Source organism: Miscanthus floridulus, chromosome 11 (genome assembly GCF_019320115.1).
Source record: "Miscanthus floridulus cultivar M001 chromosome 11, ASM1932011v1, whole genome shotgun sequence".
NCBI lineage: Eukaryota > Viridiplantae > Streptophyta > Magnoliopsida > Poales > Poaceae > Miscanthus > Miscanthus floridulus.
Genome location: NC_089590.1, coordinates 80329938 through 80348656, shown reverse-complemented (window position 1 = coordinate 80348656; position 18719 = coordinate 80329938). Strand labels below are relative to the sequence as shown.

The window sequence follows — 18719 nt, the reverse complement described above, 5'->3', positions numbered from 1 at the left end:
ACCGCTATATCGAGAAATAAATTCTGGGGTCTAGAAATAATTTACTGTAAAACAACAAACAGAAAAAGGTTCGAGCTGAGAACACGCCAGCCCAACCGAATGAGCACGCACGCAACGCAACAATCTTTCCACCCCTTGAGGACAAGAAACGGCCTGATCAATGCTCGGATCTTCCATGCCGGATTGTTTTCAGCAGCAGGTACGTACCACATGCGCAGCGCAGGCCACCCTTCGCCAGCGCGGCGTCATCCCTCGCGTTCTGTTACGAAAAGAATAGAAAAGAATCCACATGCGTTGCTTATTGCACTAGACTGCACTAGTAGTGTACAGTAATGTACTATACCCAGCTAGCAGACATTCCGAAAGAAAATATAATAATATACTGCGAATTACGGAGACATGAGCAGGACGAGAATGAAGCAGGGCCGACCCACCAACCACGTGCACACGACTCGTTTTTTTCTCTCGAGCGGAAAATATAACCCGTTTTTTATAAGAAGAGTGAATTATACGACACAGCCACAAGAGAAATCTCGTAATACAGATTATAAACCATTAAAACAGTAGTAGAGTGACCTAAAATAAATATAGTAGGAATAAGAAAAACACCATAGAAAGAGTGACCGCTGTAAGAAGGAATGACTCCAAGTTTATTATTCCTTGCACATAAAAATACGAACAGAGAAAGTGACACGTCGGAATCGAATTGTGGGGTATGTATTTGTACATACATATACGGCTCTGTTTTGGGTGTTGTTGTTTTTTAAAATTGTAGTATTGCTAAACCACAGTTTTAAAAACCATAGACATATAATACCATAGTATTTAGAAACCACAGTGTTTCTTTGTTCCAAAAAAGCCGTGACGTGTTTAGCTACTCAGCAATACGTTCTTTTGAGGCTAGTTGTTTATGTCTTTGCTGCTAAAAAATAGCATGTATCTATACATACGTATGAATTCATTTTTATTTAAATGAATGTTTATAGTACTATACTACTACATTAAACAGATTGGATGAGCAGTCAAACTGTCCTTGATCGGATCACATTTATTTCTGTTACTAGTCTTGCTGTAGTTTTTTTCCCCCTATTGATCGGATCTTATGAACCCACCGAACCAGCACGGGACATGGGCTGTGGAGTGGGAGGGGCTCAAGCAAAAGAAGAATGCACCGGCAAAAAAAGGAAAAAAAAAAGGAAGGCGCGTAGTGAAAATGAGTACGCGCGCCGAGCTCTGTCAAGAAAAAAGAGGGTCTTGGTGGAGTTTCCAGAACAGCAAAAATACTGTAGTTTTGTAAATACTCCAGTTTTTAAAACTCCAAGCTTTGTTCTATCCAAACACCTCCTTTCTACATGAGACCTAAGTATTTTCCAAAAACCACAGTATTTATGTAAAACTCCAAAAAAAAAAACTTTGTATCCAACCAGGGTTTACCGGAAAAGAAGCATGTCAACTGGGCGGGTGATCGATGGATCGGAGTCTCGTGCGCACAGTATCATGTTTAGGAACCGAACAGTGCGCCAGCCGCGTCATGTTTCGTCCCGTCCGGTTATTGTTTTAGTCCCTGAATTTTGTTGCCGGGGTGTTTGAGTCCATAGCAAAAATTAAAAAAGGACTAAAAGTGTAAAATAAGCTGTTCTTCACGTCCCTAACGCTTTTAGCTTGGTTTGCATAGGGGTGTTTGGTTGCCCCTCCTAAATTTTAGTCGCTGTCCCATTGAATGTTTAGACATATGCATGGAATATTAAATATAGACTAATTACGAAACTAATTACATAGTTTGCGACTAATTTGCGAGACGAATCTTTTTAGCCTAATTAGTCCATAATTTGACAACGTAGCTACAGTAAACATATGCTAATGATAGATTAATTAAGCTTAAAAAATTCGTCTCGTGGAGTACTAACGGATTATGTAATTTGTTTTTTTATTAGTATCCGAACAACCCATGCAACATCTTCTCGACATACCTCCTAAATTTTAGTAGTTGGATCTAAACACTCCCTAAATAGACTAAACTTTAGTCTCTCCTTTTACTCACTTTTAGCCAACCTATTTAGATCTGTTTGTCAAAAAAAAAAAAAGCTAAAAACGCAGAACAAAAGTTCTGCTAAGGAAAACCACCAGGGCCGACCTTACGTGCGATTTGTCTCGGCAGATACAGCCGCTACCAGTTGCATTATCGTAGCGTCACGTCGTTGCCAATCCCAACCTCCTCCATGTGCTCGCGAGCGCGAACAGAGGTCCACGCTAAGTGAAGAGAGAGAGGCATGCATAGTATACTGCCCCAGTAATTTTCTCTGTCAACAGCACTGAGAGAGAGGCCATGGTAGTTTAATGAATCTATAAATCCATATATGCCGATTCCCAGGCCGGATCGCACTGGATTTGACTCGGGGAAGAAGCAAGAAACAAATACTATTCGTATTGTAAGCAGCCAGGCAAGAAGATGCGTCCAGCACAAGAAAAACGAATGAAGCACCATGGCACGAGAAACTCCGGTGTACGAGGAGGCAAAAGGCAAAGGCCATGGGCTGGAGCCCAGGATTAAGGCTGGTCCATAAGAGCATCTCCGAAAATCTTTCTAAAACTCACTCTCTAAATTATCATTTAGAGAGTTATTCATATAAAAATCGCTTCTATATCTTATTATTCTCCAACAGTGTTTATATATCTTGTTTGCACTCTAGAGATGATGATGCTCTATTCTGCAGCACTACTTCAACAGTACTTTTCAGCGAACGAACAATATTTTTCTCTCACAATATTTCAGCATAAGTATCACCATAAGTCAAATTTCAGCGAAACAAACAGGACAACTTCTCATTTTTTCATTTTTGATAGCGAGAAATCCAGAATAGAAGATAACTATATTTGGATAACCAAATAGAAAAACTATTTGAGGGTATTTTTTTATCAAAATCTTTATCCCAAATAATTATGAAGACTATAAAGTCTATTGGAGTTGCTATAAGTTAGCTAAGCTAAGTTTGACCATATCTAAATCTCTTTATATTGATATTGAGAATGTTTGGCGGGTCCTAAGAGCATCTCCGAAAATCTTTCTAAAACTCACTCTCTAAATCATCATTTGGAGAGTCATTCGTATAAAAATCGCTTCTATATCTTATTATTCTCCAACAATGTTTATATATCTTGTTTGCACTCTAGAGATGATGATGCCCTGTTTCTGCAGTACTTTTCAGCGAGCGAACAGTGTTTTTCTCTTACAACATTTCAGCATAAACATCAACATAAGCCAAATTTCAGCGAAATGAACAGGGCAACTTCTCGTTATTTTATTTTATTTTTGATAGCGAGAAATCCAGAATAGAAGATAGCTATATTTAGATAACCAAATAGAAAAACTATTTGAGGGTATTTTTTTTATCAAAATCTCTATCCCAAGTAATTATGAAGAATATAGAGTCTATTAGAGTTGCTATAAGTTAGCTAAGCTAAGTTTGACCATATCTAAATCTCTTTATATTGATATTGAGAACACAAGGTTAGTATTATTAGCAAATTGAGCGTAACTCAGCTAAATTGTGTTCAATATGGTGGAGTCTGTCCACTCGGATTCAAATACTTTCAGCAGTAAGTGAAGTGCCCATTGACACTGAGACACCTAGCGTGACTTCTGCCTCGTAGAGGTAGATTCAACAGAAAGTTAGTATTTACTAGATTCATTATCATGATAATCTTCATAACATGTACTCCTTTTCTTTCTATATTTAGAAAAATATATTTATATAGTCGTTCGTCGTCACAAAATACTTGATTTAAGGCTTTTAGGATAAATTAGTACTAAGAAATTAACGATGTATCTTTATTTATTGAAGGTTAACTATGTTAACTAAGAAATAAACTACTGATTAAAAAGAATGGATAAAGACATACATGCTGCTATCTCAGACTGATGTGGGTCAAACCCAGTGTCTATCTAAGAACTAAATCTAAGAACTAAAACATCCAAAATTATAGAGACAAATTTTGAATCCTAAAACATTAAATTTTCTAAAATGAAGGAAATATATTACTTAAAAAAGGGTGCCAATGTGTCATTGGACTTATATTTCAGATAAGGAAAAAGTAAGATTCTTAGGGTACTCTCAACCATGAAACTAGATGATTTCTATATCATTAATTAGAGTGTCAACTAAGCAAAAAGATAATGTGACACTCTACTTAAAGAAGAGAGATGAAAAAAGGATTTCTCAAATAAGAAACTATGGCTACACGAGAATCAAGATATAAAGAGATACGATAGGTAGATACTGATGAGAGAATACGTATGATTGAATAAAAAAATATTCTATAAAAACTACGAGTACTATTGTCGGGTATCATAAAAAGGGGTCCCCTAAGCGAAAACCGAAAAAAATCGCTTAGACCCTGTCAAAATCAAAGCCAAGAGACAACTATTGGCTAACCCCCGGCCTTGTCCGAGGCCACCAACTCTCCGCCTCGATCGAGGCCTCGCATGAGAGGCCTCGGACGTACTACCGACTTTTCGCCTCGCTCGAGGCCTCGCACGTTAGGCCTCGGACAGGGAACCGATTCTCCGTCTCGCTCGAGGCCCCGCGCGTAAGGCCTCGGACGGGACATCAATTTTCCGTCTCGCTCGAGGCCCCACACGTAAGGCCTCAGATGCGGTATCAATCCTCCGTCTTGCTCAAGGCCGGCTCGACAATAGCCCCGTCGCTTCCGCCTCGACCGATATCCCTGACAGAACATCATGTCCAATTAATGCGACCAACCACTCCCGCGACATTAGCCAGACGATGGCTCGACACAGTAGAGCGGCCGACGAGACGAAAAGTCGCATCAACACCATACCATCCGGGACAGGACAGGGCAGGGGTTACCGCCCGCTGTGCTCGGTACTGTGCCCATGACCGACGCCCGCATTGCACTGTGCTACCTAACCTCTGCTCCAGGAACAACGCGACGTGGGGAGTCAAGTCTGGGTCACTATAGCCTCGGAATGAGTGTACAGAACCGACTGCTCCCTCCAAGCCTCGACAATTTACTTCAGGGTCTCGGCAGCCTCGGGATTCGTGCCCACCGAGCCCCATGATGGCTCGGCCTCGGCACCAACCGAGCCTCAGCTCTTCGTACTGTCAACGTACAGCGACCGGCACGTCGCCCGCCATGCCCTGCATCAAGCTATCACTGGAGCTCCCACGTCGCATAGGATCAGGTGTGACCGGCGCGTCGCCCTAGTGCATTAAGGACAGTACCACTCCGTCAACCATACCGCCACAGTGACAGGCTACAGGGCTCGGACATGCCGTCTCTATTCACACAACGCTACGTAGCAACCCCATGTATCACCCCTGTCCCCTCTTCAACTATAAAAGGGAGAGACCAGAGCTGTTTCTAGGGACGGATAGACATATACAGGCATGAACGCGGACAGACAAACTCATTCGCACACAAGCGACACTCTGTAACACGCACGCTTCCCCGTTGCCTGATATCAACATCTCACGCAACTCACACCGCTCCATGTAGAGACCTGGGACTCGCTCCCTCTCTCGCCCTGCTTGTAACCCCCTACTACAAGCACTTTGGTGCAAGGAATACAAGATCGATCTCTCAAACTGGACGTAGGGCACCTATTGCCTGAACCAGTATAAACCTTATGTCTCTTTGCATCACCATCCGGGATTAGGGCCACGCAGTACATTTTCACTAGTTGGTTGAGGGCCCGCTGGTCCAAAACACCGATAGTTGGCGCGCCAGGTAGGGGTGAAGCCACAGCTCTTAATGGGGGGCAATGCCCAAGTACCCTTCGTAGACGGTGACGAAGACGTCTGCCTGCGCGATGGAGTTGGGGTTGAAGTTGTGAAGCTCCACGCCGTAGTCATGCGGGAGCGCTCGCATGAACTAGTCCGCCGGGAGGCTGAGACCGCGCTCGTGAAAAGACACGAAGCTCACGATGTAGCCATTGCGGGGCCTCAACTCTGGCTCTTCCCCTGGAGCAATCCACTCTGGCCTATTGGGGTCGGTAACCAGGTGGAGGAGGCCGTCGTCGACAAGCGACTGCAGCGTCTCCACGGACACATCGGACTGACCCCAAGGATCCGCCTAGAGGACAATAGGGCTGCTAGCCATTGCGCGGTGGAGGATGCGGCTACGGCGGTAAGCCTTGCTCCCTTTCTCCCGCTTTCTCTCTCCCTTCTCCCTTCTTCTCCCCGACGCTCTCTGTTCCTAGCAACGGCTCGAGGGCAGCAAAAGCAAAGGCAGGCAAGGTAAGGAGGAGAGGAGCGAGGCTCGTCACGTATTTATGCAGGAAGGGGGCGAAGCGAACGGGCGACGAAATCGGGGAAGTTTCCCTCGAATCTGATACAGTTAATCCAGATCCGATTTTACCGCCCACGTACCCACCTTTTCCTTATTAATCGCGTGAACAGTTATGTCCCATCCGCTGACACAGCGTCGCGTCCGACCACAGCAGTGGCAGGCGTCGTTCCGCCTCCCTGAGAAAACCACATCAAAAGGCGCACCTGCCGTTGTCAGCCGACGGGAGAGGAATATCCCCCACCCGATTCCTTTTAGATGAAGGAACTGGGCACCGAGCCAGTTACGGTCCAGGGGTTCAAAGGCTGGGCCCCCAAAGGTTTCGATAGCTGCCCCAGGGCAACAGAGTCAGGGACAACTATGGGCGAGCCCGTACATGACCAAGGCCTGAGCAAGCGAAAGCTCAGGATGCCCTAAGTCGTGTCCGAGACCGGCAGGGAAGACTCCAAATGGGATCCCACCGTAGGGAGGTATCGAGCCCCTAGGGTCAATCGAACGGCCCTGGGACCCACTAGAGAAGCCCCCTAGTACTTTTGAAGTGCGTCTATGGACCACTAGCCAACCCCTATTGAATAGGGCACAGGCCTCCACTCAGACTTACCCGATAACAGCTCACCAGAAGTGTCACCGCTCGCACCCACCGAGGTTAGCCTGGCATATTCCACCCCTCCTTCCGAATGAAAAGGATACGCGAGGGTCGCACAAAAAGCCAAGGGAACTCCTGATCGCCCTCTCGCTCCGTGTAGAGGCTCGGGGGCTCTTCCTGCAACCTTGCCGAGACCCAGTGACCCAGGCTCACACCCGAGGGCTCGGCAAACAACCCCTCCTTCCGAACAAAAAGGATGCGCGAGGGTCGCACAAAAAGCCAGAGGAACTCTTGACCGCCCTCTCGCTCCGTGCAGAGGCTAGGGGGCTCTTCCTACAACCTTACCGAGACCCAGCGACCTAGGCTCGCACTCGAGGGCTCAGCAAACAACCCCTCCTTCCAAATGAAAAGGATGCGTGAGGGTCACACGAAAAGCCAAGGGAACTCCTGACCGCCCTCTCGCTCCGTGCAGAGGCTAGGGGGCTCTTCCTGCAACCTTGCCGAGACCTAGCGACTCACGCTCGCACTCGAGGGCTCGGCAAACAACCCCTCCTTCCGAACGAAAAGGATGCGCGAGGGTCGCACAAAAAGCCAGGGGAACTCCTGACCACCCTCTCGCTCCGTGCGGAGGCTCGGGGGCTCTTCTTGCACCTAGGACGAAGACAAGCAACCCGAACTCGCAGGGAAGAACGCGATAAAGGGCACTGAGCCCGTTACGGTCCAGGGGTTCGAAGGCTAGCCCCCCAAAGGTTTCAATAGCCGCCCCAGGACGAACAGAGTCAGGGATGACTATGGGCGAGCCCGTACATGGCCAAGACCCAAGCGAGCAAATGCTAGGGATGCCCTAAGTCGTGTTCGAGACCGGCAGGGAGGTCTTCGAATGGGATCCCACCGTAGAGAGGCATCGAGCCCCCGGGGCCCATCGAACGGCCCTTGGGACCCACTAGAGATGCTCTCTGGTACTTTTGGAGTGCGTCTCTGGACCGCTAGCCGACCCCTATGAAATGGGGCACGGGCCTTCACTCGGACTTACCCGATAACAGCTCACCGGAGGTGTCATTGCTCGCGCCCATCGAGGGTAGCATGGCATCCCCCACCCCTCCTTCCAAACGAAAAGGATACGTAAGGGCCGCACAAAAAAGATAGGGAAACTCCTGATCACCCTCTTGCTCCGCGCAGAGGCTTGGGGGCTCTTCCTGCAACTAAGCCGAAGACTCAGCGACCCGAGCTCGCACTTATAGGCTCGGCAAACGCAATAAAACCCCTCGTATGACATAAGAAAAGCCCCTAGAGGAATAAATCCACTCCTCTAGGGCCTCGGAAGCTACACCCGGCGGGTGCGCTCACGCGCACCCACCGAGGCCTCGAGTACGAAACACCATCCCGCCAGGAGCTGTCGCGAGCCGAGTCTCGTCAAAACCTCAGGGAGAGCGCTCACACTCTCCCTGAGGCTCGGGGGCTACTGTCGGGTACCATAAAAAGAGGTCCCTAAGCGAAAACTGAAAAAATCGCTTAGACCCTATCAAAATCAAAGCCAAGAGACAACTATTGGCTAACCCCGGCCTTGTCCGAGGCCACCGACTCTCCGCCTCGATCGAGGCCTCGCATGAGAGGCCTCGGACGGCCTACCGACTTTCCGCCTCGCTCGAGGCCTCACAGGTTAGGCCTCGGACAGGGAACCGATTCTCCGTCTGGCTCGAGGCCCCGCGCGTAAGGCCTCGGATGGGACATCAATTTTCCGTCTCGCTCGAGGCCCCGCACGTAAGGCCTCAGACGCGTTATCAATCCTCCGTCTCGCTCGAGGCCGGCTCGGCAACAACCCCGTCGCCTCCGCCTCGATCGATCTCCCTGACAGAACGTCACGTCCAATTAATGCGACCAACCACTCCCGCGACATCAGCCGGACGATGGCTCGACACAGCAGAGCGGCCGAGGAGACGGGAAGTCGCATCAACACCATACCGTCCGGGATAGGACGGGGCAGGGGTTACCGGCCGCTGTGCTCGGTACTGTGCCCACGACGACGCCCGTACTGCACTGTGCTACCTAACCCATGCTCCAGGAACAACGCGACATGGGGAGTCAAGTTTGGGTCACTATAGCCTCAGTAATTTACTTCAGGGTCTCGGCAGCCTCGGGATTCACGCCCACCGAGCCCCCATGATGGCTCGGCTTCGGCACCAACCGGGCCTCGGCTCTTCATACTGTCAACGCACAGCGACCGGCACGTCGCCTGCCATGCCCTGCGTCAAGCTATCACTGGAGCTCCCACGTCGCATAGGATCGGGTGTGACCGGCGCGTCGCCCCAGTGCATTAAGGACAGGACCACTCCGTCAACCATACTGCCACAGTGACAGGCTACAGGGCTCGGACATGCCGCCTCTGTTCGCACAACGCTACGTAGCAACCCCATGTATCACCCCTGTCCCCCTCTTCAACTATAAAAGGGAGACAACGGGGCCATTTTTAGGGACGGATAGACATATACAGGCATGAACGCGGACAGACAAACTCACTCGCACACAAGCGACACTCTATAACACGCACGCTTCCCCGTTGCCTGAGATCAACATCTCACGCAACTCACACCGCTCCATGTAGAGACCTGGGACTCGCTCCCTCTCTCGCCCTGCTTGTAACCCCTTACTACAAGCACTTCGGTGTAAGGAATACAAGATCGATTTCTCAGACCGGACGTATGACACCTATTGCCTGAACCAGTATAAACATTGTGTCTCTTTGCATCACCATCCGGGATTAGGTGCACGTAGTACATTTCCACTGGTTGGATAAGGGCCCGTCGGTCCAAAACAGCGACAACTATTAAAACATAATTTCTATAAATAACAGTAGCACTGAGACTGCCTTACCGTAAAACGAAGTAGTACATATTTTTCTTTAAAAAAACGGCTAAAAAAGGAAAACAAAATCGTTTGCATATTTGCGGTGCACACATGACACATCAACTGCAACTGCAAGTGGTCGATTCGGACGGCCCGATCCCGAGAGCAAGAAGGAACCCAAAGCCGTCGCCCATCGCCGCCCGCACGTCTTCAACTTTCTCCTCTCGACCCCTGCTCTCCTCCACCCCTCCCTCCAGTGTCCAGTCCTCGGCTCCGCCTGCCGCGCCGCCTGACACAGCCACGCGCTGCGGCGGCTGTACGGGCGCTCCACTTCGGCCGCTAGGGTTTTCCCTCCACTTCGGCCGCGGGCTCGGGATCTCGCGCCGCACCGCAATGCAGCTCACGCGCCGCTGATCCCGGGGCCGCCTCCATTCCGTTCCTCCTCCCGCCGCCGCCTCTGCTGCAGCGGGCAGCCTCCATGGCGCGGCGCCACGGGTGGCAGCTCCCCGCGCACACCCTGCAGGTTCGCCCGCGATTCTCCTTCTCCCGCACCATGAGTTCTCCTCCGCTCTGAATGTGCGAGTTGGGCGCGCAATGTGCTCGCTTCCGGATCCCGTCGCGCTATGCTCGGGTTTCCGCGGAAGTGGGGGAGGTTTTCCGGTCCGTGTTTCTGGGGCGATGTTCGAACGAATTCCTGGTGCCGTTTCTCTCTGACGTGCTTAGCGTTTGATGAGGAATGCCTGTGATCTGATGCGATGTGATGGGTTGCCCTTCTCTTTTCCCGATGCGTCTGCGCGGTTCTGTTTACTCTGAAAAGCGCGCGAGAATTTTGTCACTTCCGTTATTTCTCTATTTTAACACGAAGTAGTAGCACATGGATTTGGTTTTGTTGAGGTTTTATCCTAACGGCAGGTGTTTACCTGAATTTTATGCAGCGCTACATCCTGATCTCCTGCGGCATAGAATGTGTCTGGTTTTTATCTGGCATTTCGCTTTCTCCAATGAAAGTGTCACTTTTTGTTGGTATTCTCTTGGGCCGTTCTGCTCTTTCGTCTATGATGTGATGTCGGACTTGACATCCAAATTCAGCTTCGCTGCCGCCCTATTCTTTTGTCTCCTTGCGCTTTCACCTTATTCCCTAATATGTGTACCTTCATTTTTGTAAGGTTTGATATAGTTAGGTTGTGTTAAACTGCATGTTGTATTCGATTCATCATGGACCCTATTTTTCGGGGTTGCTGTTAAAATGTGTTACTGTACTTTCCTCTTTGCGTGATGCCTTACAATGGATGCTTCCGTGTTCCTAAACAATAACTGATGCGTTCTGTTTGTTGTCATTCATCTGGATCTGACCCTGCCACTAGTATGTTCCTTAGGTTTATGCCACTGTCTCAGCCAATTAATAGTTGCCTGTGCTACAGCCAGATGTGCGAAACCAAATGTGCTGCACTGAATTAAAAATTTGTTAATGCATCGGTGAGTTTGAATGTCGTAGTGAGTTTGTCGTATTCTATCTTAGCGTCAATGCCCAGCTATTAGCTTTGGCAGCTCTGTGAAGTGTGTTGCTATAAAGCCTTTTTTCTGGATTCAATGAAGAATTGAATTGTAGTATCCTACTTCTGTTGATGCATTATCAGAGAACAATGGTGTCCTGGTGAGGTCAGAATTGTGGAGTAGTGACTAGTGACCAAGATTTTTAAAGCGTGAACTACGAGTATAATATTAGTTTTCGCCTTAGGAAAAAATGTCGATTATGTGATACTATCAAGTAGGTATTTTCATTTTTTTGAATTTGAATTTTCCATGAACATTCAGTTAGCAGTGGCCTGGATCCATTCACAAGCCAATTCATCCTGCTTACTTTCATTTGCTCACCTTATTTGCCCCTCATCTATAAAGTCTTGATACAAGTGCAAGCTTTGAGGGAAAGGCTACAAATTCTCAACTACTATGACTTTATGAGTGTCCTTTAGAAGAAGCATGAAAAGTCTAAGCTGATGAGTTTGTCTTATAAAAAAATATTTTCTCTTGGAAGTGAATATAAAATTTTAAGTCCACACTTGTAAATTTGACGGTATAATCAGTTGACATGCTTGTAAGCTCATTGTTTAGTAATATCTCTTAGGAGCTTCCCGTTTTAGATAGGGATTATTATGTACATTATGGGAGTCATGGCCTTCAGTTCTGCTGAACTTGTGGCCCTCTTACATTTCATTCATGCTTCCTCTTAAAATTCTATCCTTGCAGTCAATGCATCCTTACCTATGCCCTATTGGTGCTTACCCCTTATCAGTGGAACAGTATGATTGCATGAATAACATTTATATATATATTTTTCCAGGTGGTAGCTATAACAGTGTACTTCTTGCTTTGTATAGCATTCTATGCTTTCTTCTCTCCATTTCTTGGGAAGGACTTGTATGAATATATCGCTGTGGTTATTTATAGTTTTCTGGTAAGATTCCACCCTACCATGCTTGGATTTAATACCTGAGTAAGTGATCACTGCTTTGATATTTGTTTTCTGTTTTGCCAGGCCTTATCCGTGCTGATTCTATATGTTAGATGTACTGCGGTTGATCCCGCTGACCCTGGCATCCTGATTTCCATGGATGGCACACTATTTTATAAATCAGAAGGTATATCTTGCTCATTAACAATGCTTCTATAGTTCTATTTTGCACCCTATCACTTTATTTACTAGTACATCTTTTATCTTCTGGTTAAAAGCACCTGTAGACACTCAAGAAGAAGCTGGTAAGCCAGGATTGAGAAACGGTGACGGTGAGGATATCCAAAAGCATAAATCATGCTTTGGAAGGGTTTGCTTTTGTTGCGCTATTTGTACAACTGGGGACTGTCGCGAAGAGGATGAAGCTAACCATGAAGAAGATTATGGTGAAGAGGCACTCTTTTGCACCCTTTGCAATGCGGAGGTACTTTATGCTGAGCCCCAACCCTATTTGATGTGCATAGTGTGTTTCTGTTTGAGCCCAATTTCTCTTTATCTTACCAAGAGTATATTATTGGTTCTTTGCTTCTAGTTTACCAATTTATTAAGTACCCATGTACCTGAAAACCAAAACTGTTGCTTGCAGCATAACCGATGCTAAGAGTTGGTGCCTAAAAAAATATTAGCGATCTTTTTGTATTCATGTAGTTCCAGGTACTCTCAATACGGCACTGTTTGGAATGTTATTACAATTTCAACCTAGATAGTTTTTTATGCAACAAAGTTTTTATTTAAGCATAAGAAAAATGACTCATTTATATATTTTCATGACTATTCGGTGCTTCTGTTTCATTTCGAAGGCAGCAGTTGGCATCTTCATTTGCCATGATGCTTGCTTATTTTTTTTCTTTGTATTAATCTTCAGTGCACTTTATGTTTGGACACATGGTATCAACACAAAGTTTTAGTTGACACTAAGTGCAGCTTCCTTTGTATTCTGATACAGGTGCACACACATAGCAAGCACTGTCGAAGTTGCGACAAGTGCGTTGATGGGTTTGATCATCACTGCCGGGTATTATATCAAATCTTCTCTACCTAATTTGGCTTTCTTTGCTTTTTCTACTTGTTGATTTTTTTTCCTTTTGTGAGTACTCAAACCTGTGTTTTATCTTTTGATGCAGTGGCTGAACAATTGTGTTGGAAGAAAAAATTATATCACATTTTTATGCCTTATGGCTGTGAGTCTGGCTTGGGTATGTTAAAAATCATGGAATGCTAATATTTCTAACTGTGAACATTACATCCTTTTAAATACCAATAAGCTTTTATCTTGTGGATTAATCCAAAAGCATTTTTTGTGATTAGTTGCCATTATTGTAAATTCAGCTTGCTGTTGAGTGTGGAGTTGGTATTGCTGTTTTTGTTCGTTGCTTCACTGATAAGACGGCTATAGAAGATCAGATTGTGGAAAAGCTGGGCGATGGTCTTTCACGAGCACCCTTTGCAACCATTGTGGTAAGTATTAAACTATTATTTTTTTTTAAAAAAATATTAATCTAGTTTCCCTTTACAATGTGATTTTTTTCTGTTATATAGTTAATAGAATTTTTCATGTACATTTATTAATTTTGCAAGCTTTATCATCGCTATTTCGGGATCCTTGTGATAATGACAATCAAATTGGTAGGTCCTAACTTTAATTAGGCTGTTGAGGTAAGAGAAGATATGGAGTTCAATACAACTTAGTATGAAAAGGGGCCAATCTTATATAGAGGTGAAAGGAAGGAATTGCTAACTTTTAGAAGCAGAAATTGCACAACCAATGCTGAGCGTATTGCACATTTGCTACAATCCACAGTAATAGTCTTTGTCCAAACAAGGCATTTTACTTAACCTTTAGTCCAATTGAGGTTTAGGTCTTAGCTGATAATGCAAGGTCCATGCCGACTATGTACACATGCACTAAGAAGAGAGAACGATTATCATAGCTGAGGAAGATAATACTGGCAGTACCTAAAACTGTCAAATTGAGTGGACATAGTTGTCCTGTAAACTATGATGAGTCTGAGATAGTCAATTGTCAATTGTTTATGAATTATGATATGGTATGGCTAGTAAGCTGTCACAATCTTGACAAAGAAACCTCTCTGACTCTAGGCCCTGGCTACAGCTCTTTCTATGCTTGCTTCAGTACCACTAGGAGAACTATTTTTCTTCCATATGATATTAATCCGGAAGGTTAGTCACTTTGTTGTCACTTGTCATTATTTGTCCCATTTTATTAGATCGTGTCCAAGAATGCATCATGTGATGTGGTTACTCTTGTTGCACAATTTTTTTTCAGGGCATAACAACTTACGAATATGTTGTGGCCATGAGGGCTCAGAGTGAACCTCCTGGACCTTCTGTCAATGATGACCAACAAAGCTTGGCATCTTCTCCAATGAGTTCTACACCAACAGGTTTTAGTGGGAGCTCGTTTGCACGGCACTACAAAGGCGCATGGTGCACTCCCCCACGTATCTTCATTGACCAGGTACTAATTGTATCATGTAATACTTCTGGGCCATGTCAACTTTCCTTAGCACCATTATCTTGTGTTTATGTTCTACTCCCTGCAGTCACGTTTTGGGTTGCCCTAAGTCAATCATTTTAAACTTTGTTTACAAATTACTCTTTATGTTTTGAGTTTAATGTTATGAGTAGATATGTCTTGAAATATATTTTCATAAAAGAGTACTTTTGCTATGTTTCATAATATCTTGTAATAAAAAGTAGAGTCAAAGTTGCATTCTGAAGACCGTGTCGAGTCCAAAACGTCACTTATTTGTGACTGGAGTGAGTATAATTGAAGGCACCACAATTTGATGTGCAGTCTATTCTTTCAACTTCAACAAATCTTATCAGAAACTCACACTATCCTAGATAATAATCTATCAAAATTAGTGATGTTCGGCCTGTCACAGTTGTCTGCAATTATAAGTTGCACCTATCTTTTCCTTCTGAGCGAGTCATCCTGCATATATTTGATCCTGTTTGCATCACATTGCAGGACGAAATCATCCCACACCTGGAGCCTGGCCGAGTTCCTTCAACTGTTGATCCTGATACCACAGACCCAATGGAAAGAATGAAAACCCATCCTAAACGTCCAGTTCGCATCAGTGCATGGAAGCTTGCGAAGCTCGATTCAAATGAGGCCATGAAAGCAGCAGCAAAAGCCAGAGCCTCTTCGTCTGTGCTGAAACCGATCAATACCTGCAACCAGTATGAGGCAGACAGTGATAACCTCAGTACCAGAAGCAGTGCCATAAGTGCTGATACCGGACACCATAGGTACCCTCGGTCTTGCGGGAATTCACAGTACAAGCCCTCTTATCTACCCAGCAGAGCAAGTGCAGATGACATCGAGCTGTACCCCCAGACACCGAGCAGCTTCCAGAGCGACTCACGGACTCCAACTCCTCTAGACGAGCACCATCCTTCCAAGCATTTCAACCCAATCTACCAGACATCAGCAAATAGGTCTCCATTCTCAGCAAAAGCAAGCGTCAGTGAAGCTCCTGTCTCTGAAATCACCAATGCAGGGAGGTCCTACCCCCCACCACGAGCTGACAGGTCCTCCCGGTCATCTGTTTACTGGGATCAGGAAGCTGGCAGGTTCGTGTCTGCTCAGGCAAACCAGGGATACACCGGGCAGTCTATATTCTTTGGTGGACCTCTGATCGCAGACCCTGCAGCAAGAAGCTTCAGAGATCCTGGTGGTTCGAGCCAAAGGTCTGCCGGGCCTCGGCCGCACCAGCTCCCGGTGTTCGATCCCAGTGACCCCCAGAAAGATCAGCTGTCCAGGTTACCGTGAAATACTACTATATCAAATTTTTTTTGGAGTAGTCTTCCGAAACACATGTTTCTCTGCTCTATTATTAATGTATAGTAGTTCTTAGCTCTTACATCTGACAGATTGGTTCATCATTTTTCTGTATCCGGTTCATGGAAATTAAGATCAATTTAGGCACTAGCAACCATAACACTGAAGTTATGCAAGTGATGATGAGTAGGATAACGAGGGTACCCCTATTGCCAGTTCTAGTAGTGAAGTGAAAGTGACAAGGATGTTCTGTCACCAAACCTAATTAGCTTCACCTGGCCACTCTCAAAACAAGGCGATAACTACAAACGTGCTCCCTATTAAAATAAAACTACAAATGTGCTAAATCTATTCGCTAATCTGGATCGATTTTCCCTATCTTCTCTCCTGGTGGAATGACCTATCGATGTTTGGATAATCTTGTACTATATGTCAACTGTCCAAGCTATCTCAAATCCGCATGAGGCATCGTGCACTCGCCGCCCGGATTGCCCATGACCATCAGTTTATCTCGGCCTGAGTGGCTGCAATCATATTTTACTCCCGCTTTTTGCACGACTTGTGGCTGTTTAACTCGTGTAATCCGCGAGGAATAAGGCCCCGTTCGCTTCGCTGAAAAAAACAAGCCGAAACACTGTTCCGGCTGATTTGTTGTGAGAAAAAAATACTGTTTTGGTTGAAAAAACAAGTTAAAAAAGACAGATTATAAGATAAGCGAACCGGGCCTAAGTAATTGGGTGGTTATCTAAAAAAAAGAGTAAGTGGGTGGTTGTGACTCCGCGGAATTGAGCCCCTCTTCATCGTGAGCCATTCTTGGATAAAAAGTGACGGTACTTGTCATTTGTCAATTGTCATCGACTAATGCTATATAGTTTGTTATTGCCCTGCACGTGATAAAGGTACACTGATCTCCGTGTTTATATGTTGAAAAAGGTGCATTAGCGGATAAATACTATATAGTTTGTTATTGCTCTCTTGTAATGTGAAAGTGAAAAGTGGGTGTTTCTTTCCGTATTTTTATTGTTCTTCCCTCGCGGACAGAAGTGAAAGTGGGTGTAACTCTCCGACCGATTCATCCAGACTCCAGAGACAGGGAGAGCGTTGATGTTGATGATTCCTGACCACCATTTTCAGGTCTAGTATACCTCAGCGTCCAAACTGAGAATCATGGCCCATTGGCCAGTGTACAGGCATCGCTCAAAATGTGCCTGGGATTATTCCTCGCCGTGTGCCTCGTGGCGATGGCGTTGGTGGTGCTCGGGACCATTTCCACGAACGCGACGGCAACAGGCGTCGCCAGGAGGCATGCAACAATGATGTGTCAAGTGTCAACAAATATCGCCAGCTCTTTCTCAATCAATCAAAAAGAGAGGAAAAAAAAAAGAACGAACAAACAAATATCTCCCGGCTGGTCCGCTGCTGCGGCAAACACGGCATCAATCAAGATGTAAAGCTGTTGTGCAAACCCACGCACTGAACCGTGCACCCTGAGTCACGTCTCATTTGTGCTGGTTCCCGGAGGCACCTGCGACTGCGAACTGAGTGAGCTCTTGGTGACGGGGCGGAGCCAGGAATTTATGGCGGGATATGCCACATGTATAAAATTTCAAAGCAGGGAAAAGGGCAAGGGCCGCAGCCTGCAGGGGGCGACCGGTCGAGCCGGCGAGGGGGGAGTGCAGGGGGCGAGTCGGCCGGAGTGGGGGACGTGGCGAGGTACTGCCTGGCGGTGCCGGTCGCCGGAGTAGGGGAGGTGCTGCGTGCTCAGGGCCGTCTCGAGAAATTTGGGGCTGGAGCGACGATAAATCGGGGACCTAAAGTTTATACAAGTTGTATGGCTAATAAAATTAAATCATAGCTTCAGTAAATATATGACTTTAACATGTATTATACACATACTTTCACTTAAATTTATAACTTTAATATGTATTCTTTTGTACCATATGTAGAAATATAGTAAAAATATTACTAACCTCAAGAATCATATTTTCTATTTCTAGTAGACATGATGTGGATTGAATTAATTTAAATAAATTCATAGAGTGTATATATGTATTAAGTCAAGTCCCATGTCTAAATGTCTAATGTCTTCAGCCCTTCACTCTAATCAGAACAAAAGAAAACACAAACAAATCAAATCAAATCAACCGACAACAACATTAGTAAATTATTAAATTAAAAATTTGCTAGCACGCCAGGACTCTATAGGTCTAATTAACTTACCTGTTCCAGCCAGTCCAGGCACATATTCAGAGTCACAAGCAGGCCAAGATCGGAAGGCACCGAAGAGGACACTCGGTAGACGGGGTCGACGCTCAGTTCTTGCGATATTGCGGCAGATGAATCATCGAGTGTAATGCTTCGGCTTGTGGGGTGCGGCGGCAGATGAATCGTCAGCCAGTCAGCCACACGGCAGGCAGCAACGCGCCGTGAAGCCGCACGCGAGCAGGGAAAGGGGCGCCGGGCAGGGGCGACCGAGCGACGGAGTCATGGAGATGTATTCCGGGGCTTCGTTCGTGGGCTGCCATAAACTTTTGTTGTATTGGGCCTTCGAGTGACTCTTCCAAGATACGTATAAACCTATGTATTAGTGTATATTATACATATTATTTTTTTCTCCCAAATCATGGGTATGCCAAGGCATACAGGGGCATACCCCTGCC

General features: G+C 46.0%; 1 protein-coding gene across 2 annotated transcripts; it reads left to right on the top strand.

Moving 5' to 3' along the window:
* Window positions 1-9894: 9894 nt before the first annotated feature.
* LOC136493548 (protein S-acyltransferase 21-like) lies at window positions 9895-16139 on the top strand. 2 transcript variants are annotated; one of them, XM_066489645.1, is made up of 10 exons: window positions 9895-10259; window positions 12078-12191; window positions 12273-12375; window positions 12467-12672; window positions 13195-13263; window positions 13373-13444; window positions 13578-13706; window positions 14349-14429; window positions 14536-14727; window positions 15244-16139. In XM_066489645.1, the coding sequence occupies exons 1-10, from the start codon at window positions 10215-10217 to the stop codon at window positions 16048-16050; spliced, it is 1818 nt and encodes a 605-aa protein (XP_066345742.1). In that variant the 5' UTR covers window positions 9895-10214; the 3' UTR covers window positions 16051-16139. The 2 variants fall into 2 exon arrangements, with proteins under 2 accessions (XP_066345742.1, XP_066345743.1); XM_066489646.1 differs by having other exon boundaries at window positions 9897-10259; window positions 12115-12191.
* Window positions 16140-18719: the final 2580 nt, after the last annotated feature.